Source organism: Lipotes vexillifer, unplaced genomic scaffold (genome assembly GCF_000442215.2).
Source record: "Lipotes vexillifer unplaced genomic scaffold, Lipotes_vexillifer_v1.1 scaffold690, whole genome shotgun sequence".
In the NCBI taxonomy this organism is placed as follows: domain Eukaryota; kingdom Metazoa; phylum Chordata; class Mammalia; order Artiodactyla; family Lipotidae; genus Lipotes; species Lipotes vexillifer.
Genome location: NW_006798376.1, coordinates 3,415,126 through 3,426,401, shown reverse-complemented (window position 1 = coordinate 3,426,401; position 11,276 = coordinate 3,415,126). Strand labels below are relative to the sequence as shown.

The 11,276-nt window shown below is 34.8% G+C and overlaps 1 protein-coding gene across 1 annotated transcript in view; it reads right to left on the bottom strand.

The window, feature by feature from the left end:
* Window positions 1-11,276, bottom strand: part of PTEN (phosphatase and tensin homolog) — a 90,186-nt gene that overhangs the window by 58,303 nt on the left and 20,607 nt on the right. The window contains exon 2 of the mRNA XM_007470299.1: window positions 4,699-4,783. Coding sequence (XP_007470361.1) covers window positions 4,699-4,783 — 85 coding nt within the window. The remainder of the gene's footprint in view (window positions 1-4,698; window positions 4,784-11,276) is intronic.

The following is an 11,276-nucleotide window of genomic DNA, read 5'->3' as shown; positions in this document are numbered from 1 at the left end:
AAAAAAAAAAAAAAAAAAAAAAAAGACTAACAGAAATGGGAGGCAGCAAATGAGGACAGGGTTTTCTTCTGGGGTGATAAAAAATATTTTGGAACTTGACAGAGGTGGTGGTTACAAAACATTGTGAGGGTACTAAAGTGAATTGTATACTTTAAAGTGGTTAATTTTATGTTATGGGATTTACACCTCAATAAAAAAAAGGAAACAGAGAGGCAATATGAGGGAAGAAGTCGAAAGCTGTTGGAAAGGGAGAGGGAACTGATATCCTTTCCTCTAAATTATTCTGAAGCTTTCCTCTAAATAATCTCTTTTCAACTCTTTTTCACTGAATAACCAATAATGGTAATGTTGAGATGACAAACACCTTTTTTAATTGAAAATCAACATACAATTAAGGTTGACTGAGAGATCAGCATGTGATTAAGAGAAGTTTTTTTGTTTGTTTTTTTTTTTGGTGGTACGCGGGCCTCTCACTGTTGTGGCCTCTCCCGTTGCGGAGCACAGGCTCCGGACACGCAGGCTCAGCGGCCATGGCTCACGCGTCCAGCCGCCCCGCGGCATGTGGGATCTTCCCGGACCGGGGCACGAACCCGTGTCCCCTACATCAGCAGGCGGACTCTCAACCACTGCGCCACCCAAGAGAAGCCCAAGAGAAGAATATCTGAAAATTTTCTTCGGGAAGAAAATGTATAAAACGGGAAAGGGGAAGATGGACTTTTAAATCTATAATACAGCTGCTTATATATGGGTAAAAAAGCTGATAGTATACAAGACAATGAATAAAGGCTTTTTTCAAAAATCACTAAATATCAGGAGACTGAGCTCTAAGCATTTCCTCATAATAAATACAGAAATCTAAAATCTTTCCAATAAAAGAGGAGGAAGTAAATTATTTCCTACTGACAAACTAGAGGAAAATATTGTTATATACATCTTTTTTCATTTTCAACATTTCCCAAATTGTGCTCCATGGAACACTATTAGCACTAGAGAGATGCTATTTACTATACTACAAAAGAAAAGAGAGATAGAAGGGGGAAAGGAGGGAGAGGAAGAGAAATGGAAAGAAAAGAAAAAAAAAGGAAAGCAACATATTAAAATTTCATTCTTTGGAGATTTACAATGAGTAATAGCACATTAAAGGTTCTGCAGTAAGAAAGCCAGTTCACCTCTATTAAACCTAAACTTTCCTTATTTATTAGGTACAGAACAGTTCTCAAGCTATGTCTGTTAAACATATGAAGCATCAATTTGTTAAAGATTGCCTAGATTTATACCAGATAACATGTAAATTAGATAACTTCAATATTAGCCTGAGGGATAAGATTAATACACACATACACACACACACACACACACACACACAAAAGATTAATATACATATCAAAGAATAATCAATCACCTGAATAAAACATTGTTTCATATTACCAGCTGGTCACAGCAAGAGTTTAGTGGCAAGAAAAAACGGGGAGAGACGGCAGTATTAAGAAGAAAAAAAAATCTGGGAAGAGCTGGTTCTTCAACTTCCCTTCTACGAAATGACCCTGTCCTGCCCTGTCAATTCTGATTGCTTATTAAAGAAAACATTTGCAGTTAAGACAGTAAAAAATTTCAACTTGGTTCTCTTTTTCAACTCTTTTTATTTTTTACATTAAATTCCTGATCCCAGGAGGTAACTTCGAAAGGAGAAGTTAAATATTTGTCACAGAAGTATTACTTTGAGTACCTCAAGTATAAAATCTCACGTTGCTATAATAAACCATATCCCTAAACGGTTAAATAATTTAAGCATGAAGGTATTTGTAATTTGATTTTATTTTACTCAAAGCAATGACGTACAGCAAGAACCAAGTCTGAATTCTGTACAATATTTCCTGCTTGGGGGGAAAATCATAGGGAAAATATGGAATTAGAGAAGAAAAGGTAATTTTAAGTATTCTTTAGACATCCCAATGTCTAAATGCCAATGTTTTCTTTTTGTTAACAGAAAAGATATAAGAAAATAAAAACATTTTTCACTGTTATCATCTTTGAACCAAAAAGGAATCATTACTAATTAGTACTAGTGTCTCCAATATAGTGTAAGCCATTCAAGGAAATCAATTATTTAGGTACTAGAGACAGTCATTTCCATGGAGAGGTTAATCCTAATATGCAATCTACTTAGGAATTATTTATTTTCATTTTACTTCATGGGAAAAACTACATCTTCCTTCCTGGTCACTGTTCATCCTTTCTCATAAACTAAGGGGGGCGGGTAACTGAGGCCAACAAAGCCTTACTGGCCATTTATCCACCAATCCAAAACAAACAAAAACAAAACAAGCACAGTGGGCTTCCCTGGTGGCTCAGTGGTTAAGAATCCACCTGCCAATGCAGGGGACACAGGTTCAAGCCCTGGTCCAGGAAGATCCCACATGCCGCAGAGCAACTAAGCCCATGTGCCACAACTACTGAGGCTGCATGCCACAACTACTGAAGCCTGCACACCTAGAGCCCGTGCTCCACAACAAGAGAAGCCACCGCAATGAGAAGCCCCCATTTGCCGCAACTAGAGAAAGCCCCGCGCGCAGCAACGGAGACCCAACGCAGCCAGAAACAATAAATAAATAAAATACAATAATAAAATAAATTAAAAAAAAAAACAAGCACAGCATAGCTATTATGTTCAGTTGATAATTTTTCATTTTTATGTGCTATTACCATTATCACTGGGGTGACAAGATCAGTTGGCTAAAGTAACCACTGGCTAAATAACAATCCATACACATAAAACTCTTTTCAAGAGTGACATTTGAAAAAGTCAAAAGCTAGATAAAATAAACTTTAAAGAAGATAGAATAAATTTCAACCTTTGTTCCTGATTACAAGCTGAATGTGTGAATCTTAATTCAGAGGCATAAAAGCAGAGGTTATGAAGTCAGAAGATGACAGATCAAAATACTTCCCAGCAGAGTAGTTGCTTGATGACGTTATTACAACCTAAGATCTCATAATCACACGTACAGAACCAGAAACTGGACTTTATCAGTAACCTGAAACATGATCAGTCAGCCTCAGTAAATTCAGTCAAAAGAGACTAATTCACATTCAGAAGAGGACAATGTAAAAATTAGGATAATTTATCACAAGGATATCCTTACAGTGATCAGAAAACGCATCCTCTGCTCAGAGTACTCATACTCCTTTTCCATATAAGTATTAATCTGACTTGGTTGAATACAGAATTATAGTAATGTGAAGTAGACAGACTTCAGAGATGTTTCATCTAGGCCATAAAGAGGCCTGATAAACACTCCTGCACCACAGCAGCAAACACGTTTGATGAATGCACTGCTCATTTCCCAGATTCTCCATCTCTTGAGTCAAACTTTACTTCTCTTATTCGTTTTTCTATCATTCACTGCATTTTCTGCAGATGGGTATTATCACTGACTAAGCCATATCAAGCTGTTGCTCCCATGGACCTGCAATATTACACATTCTTCCATTGTGTCCTGCCCAACTATGAGAAGGCAAATTTATTTCCTATTTTCAAGTTCTTAAACAGTTCCTCTGACAGCCTCATGTACCATCTATAACTGTAACAGAAACTACAAAGAACTCTGGGAGTTTTTTGTAGATACTGAAATTTAATTCTGAACACATTACAAAAATCCAATTGGATACAACTCAATACTGCAAAAATGTAAATATACTCTGGCTCAAAGCAAATTGCTAAAAATTAACCACTTAGTAAAACAACTATGGCTAGCTCATGTGAGAGTACAGATAGTCTTATATACTAAGACAACTATTTAAAAAGGATTCTACATCTGCAAAAAGCTTTACAAAGTGTTTTCCTGCGCATTATAACATTTAATTCTCATAACCACCAAATATTTAAATTGAAAGTCTCCAAAAAAGATACTTCTGAGAGTACAGGGAATAATCCAAAATTTTAACTTTTAAAGGCCAATTAAAGTTCCTACTGACATTTTACAGTTAATTTATTTATACACATATTTTTTGCTCTGAAATTAGAAAACATATTGACTACACAGCAGACAAAAATTCCTTCTCTCATAAAATATATTATGTACTCTTAGGTCATAAATGTATTTAAAATTATTTAAATGAGCCTTGAGAACTACTGTTCAGAACTGAATGATAATTACACTTAGAAAATTATGCAAAATTGTAAAGCAAACACTTAGGCTTTGGTATGCCCAGCAACTCCTTTCTAGATCCCTTGTACCAAATACTTCTTCAGGTCCTTGGTACACTTATGTCCCATTATAAACTGCTCTATGTAAAATTACATGGTACCAGGTACCTACACCTTAGCATAAATAAATTTAAGTGAATAAATGCACTCAGGATTTTAAGGATAATACCCAATTGTGAAATAAAAGACAAAAATCATAGTGTAATGGAATCCAGACATTAAACTGGTGAGGGGCATTTTATGGAGTCCATGAAATCATATCACATACACCTGATTAGGTAAAAGGTCAGTTCTTATCAAATGAGTTTTATCCCATTGAGGCCGAGTAGGTATGTGAAGCAAGAAAAAAGCAGTTATAGGTCACCAACATAATAAAAATAAAGTTTACATCACAATGTACATCTTTTTCTGTGGTTTAGAAATCTTTTCTAAATGAAAATATAACACGAATATACATCAATATTTGAAACAGAAAATTAAAGAGTTCTTACCTTACTACATCATCAATATTGTTCCTGTATACGCCTTCAAGTCTTTCTGCAGGAAACCCCATGGCAATAATGTTTGGATAAATATCTGAGTACTTAAGTTAAGGAAATATGCAACAATGCAAATTACGTGTACACATTTTAAAACATTAGCTGATTGAAATACACAACAATGCAAACTACATGTACATGTTTTAAAGCATTAGCTGATTATAAAAAGAAGCTTTCCCCACTACAAGCTACGCTAATAAAAGACTGTCAAATGTATTTACTTATAAGCCATCATGTGTAATTAAGAAATACAGGTAAATACATTGACCCCAAAAAAGATCCTCAAAACAATTATACGACAAAACAATTTTTAAATCCTTCTATTCAGTATATTTAGAATGCACCTAAGGTAAAAGGTAACTTCCATATTTACAGTCCTAAAGTATCAGGACAAAACTCAAAATAAAAACGAAACAAAAAACGGCTGTACAACTTCTCATTTTTCATGGTTGTAAAAGGTACTACAGTATAGAGAAAAGTAGATACAATTAAGAGTTAGAAAGTCAGATTTAAGAACTGGCTATGCCTCTAAACAGTTGTATAAATTGGACAACTCAACCTTTCCTATTCTACACAATAGTTAGGTTGAGAAGACCACTATGATCTCTTCTAGCCCTTGGTATTTACGACTTGATAATGCTGAACTGAGGTAGAAACTTATTCTCATTTCCAAACAAGGTAATCAATATTTAGCATGCCCATTCTATTAACTTATGTATTACAGTTGCATAAAACAAACTTCTACCCTCAAAAATTTGTATCAGATTAACCATAAAAAAGCACCAATAATCTACATTTCTATGCATTTTGTCCATCATACTAGCTCTCATTACTTGAGCTCTATCAACCCTCTCTAATCTCATGATTTTCTGACACAGAAACCAGACAAGCTAATCTGCCTTAAGCCACTCAAGACCATCTCTAAAGCTCTATGCCCACCTACTTGGACCCATTCATCTTCCAAATACAATTCAAAATTCACCAAATCCAGTGCCCTTTTAAAGATTTTTTTTCTTTATTTCTGCTGCATTCACACTATTGAGCTTATTTCAGTATTATTTTCAATCTAAAAATAACTATTAAATTACTAAAAGCTTTCACTTTGAAATATCATTATAATTTAAGAAAAGATTATATTACTATATGTTCTACCTTTATGATTACTAGTACTGGTTGGACAGATCTACAGAATATTTTAAGAGAAAAATGTGCAAAACAGAGTATATAGTATGTTACCTTTGTATAAAAGAGATATTTTATAAAAGAAATATTTATACATATTTTTGTTTGAATTTGAACCCTCCAACACACACACCACACACACACACACACACACACACACACACTGATAACTGAGAAACTAACAAAAATGGTTGCTTCATAGAGAAGGGGAGGGGAAAGAGGGAAGCTCACATTGAAACAAATAAATCTGATTAAATATCAAATTGGTAACCAGGAGAAAGGATTTATTTCAAGGGTTATTTGGACACTAATTTTACTGTGCTTCTGGGCAGGAAGTATTCTAAGAAGGAAGAGAGCTAAAAAGAAATTTTAAACTTCTTCCGATAGTTTATTTCTAATAATATCAGTATTGATATCTTCAAATTTTTTCCTTATATTATAGGAAAAAACAATGAAGTTATGTTAATGACTTGAAGATTCATGATTATTACTGTAAGAGAAAAGAGATACCATTATAAAATCAAGAACTCAAGTAATAACTGAATATATTAATGTGAACTCATGTTTGTAGAACTCTATATTGTTTAGGTCTTTTCAAAGAAATGGCTTAAAAGTATGTCACCTTAGCAGTAGTAAACACTTCTAGAACCCGATTTCATCCCTAATATCATAATACACTAAAGGGTACCAACTCCTTGGAAAACTGGTTGATGTCAGATCTGGGGCAGGGAAGGTACAAGGTGAGTCTGGGATATCTTTCTGTGCCAAAAAGCACGAAGGCATACAGAGATTAGTGGTCTATATCAAACAGACATAGGAGCTAGCATGAAGGATATCACGATGGGTCAATGTGTGACAAACTGAGTATCAAAGAAAATTTTTAAATGGTAGTAAATTAAAGAATCCTGAATAAAATGAAAATCCGTGAGTCTATAAAGATACTCAAAACAGAAAAAGTTAGAGCAACTAAACAAAAAATTATTTTCATTTATAACTTTTGATAAAAGTGGCTATTGGAATAGTTCTTTACTTTGAAATTGGTGAAGGGGGAGATTAAGGATTTATCCTACTTTTCCTGTAGGAACTCTATTTCAGGGAAAGCAAATAACTCCATTTCATAAAGCAAACGCAACAGAAAATACCAGTTAATAAACATAAAAAGACAGAATAAGGAAAATCAAACTTTGCAAGCCCTAATAAAATTATTGATTTAGGCAAGGATCAACAAATGGTGCTAAACCAAGAGGTATTAGATAATGAGGACCTGAACTTTCGAACAGAGCCGAAGTAACACGGCACAAAGTATCTTCTAATGTAAGAAGACAAATATAATTGAATAATGGGCAGAAAAGACTGTCATCACCCAATTTCAGTGGTCAATCTCAGCACTACCAAGAAAGTTAAGCAGAGATCACACAACTTTTGATGTGCTGCAATATGAAGAACACAGCATCATCTACGAGCAGCCAAATCATCTTCAACGTGCGAATCCACCAAGCACTTAGAGATATAAATTTTAACTTACAGACACTATATAAGATAGAACAAGCTAAATGACATTATGAGCATAAACTGGACAAATTCAAAAGGTCTGCAGGACATGATGCAGTCTCTTTCAAATTATCTTTTTAAAAAGTCAAATATCATTTTAAAAGGTGAGAAGGGGAGGGATGGGTAGCTATCCTTGATTTAGAAAGACACAAGGGTTCTAACAGTCAAGTTCACTGGTACAATCCTGTTCTGGTTACTGTTTTAGACAAACCAGCCATTAAGGACATTTTTAGAAATTTTAATATGATCCGAGGATTGGCTGAGATGAAAATTTACAGAAATGGAATAGCAGACATTATTGACTGAAAAAAAGGTTTCAAGAGACAAGGTACAGTGTGACACCATTTTGATAAAAGAAAACATATACAGTACACCTGTATACTTAATTACGTAGACAAAAAGATTACAAACTAAAGTACTAAAAGTAATAATCTCTAGATGGTAGGAATATATATTTTTTCCCATTTTTGCTTGTTTTGTGTTCTGTATTTTTGGTCTGATAAACCTGTACTATTTCTATAACGGGTTCTTTGCTTTTTGCGGTATGCGGGCCTCTCACTGTTGTGGCTTCTCCCATTGCGGAGCACAGGCTCCAGACGCGCAGGCTCAGCGGCCATGGCTCACGGGCCCAGCCGCTCCGCGGCACGTGGGATCTTCCCGGATTGGGGCACGAACCCGCATCCCCTGCATCGGCAGGTGGACTCTCAACCACTGCGCCACCAGGGAAGCCCTCTATAACGGGTTTTAAAAATTATGTTTGTTTTATAATTATCTCCAAATCTATTTACTGTCTTGACAAAATATTGTCTTGTCCTATATGACTTACAATCAGCTTTGTATGTAGTTTTATAAAATGCTGAATTTCTTTAAAAAAAAAAAGTATAATAATAAAAGTATCTAAGACTTAAATAGCTTTTACTATGGGCCAGGAACAATTTTTGTCACTTTAAGAATACATAAATTCACCCTCACCCTCATTTTTAACATCACGAATATTAGCTGTCATCTATTATTCTCACATAAGAAAGTAGCCCCACTTAAAAATGCAGCTCTTATTCAATTAACAAAATGTTTTAGCATATTGTATCCACACACACACACACAAAACCAAAACAGGGCTCCCCTAGTGGCACAGTGGTTGAGAGTCGGCCTGCCAATGCAGGGGACACAGGTTCGTGCCCCGGTCCGGGAAGATCCCACACGCCACGGAGCGGCTGGGCCCGTGAGCCACGGCCGCTGAGCCTGCGTGTCCGGAGCCTGTGCTCTGCAACGGGAGAGGCCACAACAGTGAGAGGCCCGCGTACCGCAAAAAAAAACAAAAACAAAAACAAAAACAGAACAGAGGCTCAAATTAAGCCTAAAGCAGTACAATTCCTGAAAATGAATCATCTTTACTTTTTAACTCTGTCTTATAGAGTAGAAACATAAGAAAATGGGAAATAACAGAAGAAAATGAGCCAGCAGTAGGGAACCCAAAGCAGCGGCAGCTGCCACAAATCTGGAATTCCTACCTAAAAAATTATAAATACATTGAGTAAAAAATATAAATTGAAATAATGCCAAGTTTTTCTGAGCAATGCAACAGAAAATTTTTTATGTAAAAAAAATTTTATTACTACTAACAAACTTACCTAACCATTAATTTCTGTGAGAATGCTAATAAGATTCTAGCCGTACAGAAAAGCATAGAAGTGGGGGGAGGGATAAATTAGGAATTTCGGATTAACAGATACACACTACTATATATAAAACAGATAAACAACAAGGACCTACTGCACAGCACAGGGAATCATATCCAATATCTTGAATAACCTATAATGGAAAGGAATATATATATTCTTATAATCATATATATATATATATAACCGAATCACTTTGCTGTACTCCTGAAACACTGTACTTCAATAAATTTAAAAAGAAAGAAAGAAAGAAAAGCACAGAAATATAAAGCCCCTTGAAATGCAGTCATTTTAACAAGGACTAAACTCAAATTTATCCTTGTACTATGAATACTAACTAATAAAGTAAATAAGGCTGCAAAGGGCTTGGTTAACTTACTTAAGAAAAAAACTTATCAGTAACTACACATAACTGGGGATGTTATATACTCATTAAAGTAAATTCAGTCAGCCCCCTCCTTTATTTACTTAATTAGGAGGGGGCCGACTGAATTTACAGATTTCCAAAACTGATGTCAGCAACTAATAATAATGTCCAAACACATTTTGAACATTCAAAAACACACTGAACATTGTGCAAGGGGCACTGAGAACATAAGACTAAGTAAGCAAAGATTACAGCACTCCAAGAGTTCCTATTCTATCAGGGAAGACAGACGCACAGACATACAACTATGCCAAAGGCCCCATTATATATACATAAGATCAAGATATTTTAAGAGCTAGAGAAAGAGGGATTAATTCTGTAGAGGCAGAGATACAGCTTCACAAAGTAGGTAGTAGTATGCTGGATAATCCTTAAGAAATAGGTCATACACCAGTAAACAGAAGAAGAAACAAGAACAATTACAACATTTCAAACAGAGGGTAGAGCAGATACATGGAAATACATAAAATATTCAGAAAAAGTGAGCAGTCCAGTATAGCTCACACACAAAGCTTTATGGAGAAGGTGGCAGGACTGACAGAAGATTATGTCTGGTTTTAAGGATGCTGTGACAGGAAGTTCAATTCAATCAGACAGATAAGGAGTCAAAGGCCAGGATCAACATGGGAGTTTCTTGCAGAGCAATAATCCAATCCTTCCTTTAAACAGAATCTAGGAATTTAGCCTTCTTAAGGTTTCATTTTTCCTCAGACTCCCAACTTCCTTATTCATACAGTTTGAGATTTTACCCAACACTTTGGCATCCATCATAAATTAGAAAAACAGAGAACATGTCCCAGACAGTACGCCAAATACATTCTCATTTAATCCTAACAATCCTATGAAGTAACATTACCACTTCACAGATGATGAAATTGAGGGTCAAAAAGATTGGTCCCAAAGCCAGCAAGTAGTTAGTTACAATTCAAACCCATTATGTACATAACTCTAAAGCCCAAGCTTTTTGTACCATTCTGCCTCAAAAGATTAAGATTTTCTATACTTCCAAATCAATAGTAAAAATATAAAATTTTCAAAGGAAGCAGATTCAAATGCAAGTAATTTACTAATCACGTTAAAACTAAAAAACTTCTAAAAGACAATACAAAAATCTACTGGTATTTCCAAAACTGATGTCAGCAACTTATGAATGCTCAATTTTGAGGCAAACATTTCTCATGCCAAGAATTATGTCAATAAATAAAACCTTTCTAACATATGACTTTTTTGCTTCCCATTAAAATTTTTATGACATATGTTTTTAGACAATTTAAACCAAATAGGAATAACTGAGGTGGGTTAAAAAATATATATATATATGACTTCTAATACAGAATAGACTTAACTTGCACTTACTAGATATTATTTTGAATAATAAAAGTGGGCTAATAAAAGTACCTATCATATAGGGTTGTTATAAAGATTAAATGATTTAATACATGAACAATGCCTAGAACACAGTGATGTCTATGAACTGAACAAATGGTATAACCATAGATCTTAAGAGCCCACTGCTATTTGATTGGTTTTCAGACAATGACTTGTTGAATAACCTAACCCTCCTAAAGAACATAAAAACCCAACAGAATCTTTAACTCTTTAAAAACTTTACTATATCAATTTGCATTTTTACTTAACTTAAGAACATATGGAAACTATAACTTCGAAAGGAAAAAAAAGCCTTCTTTCCC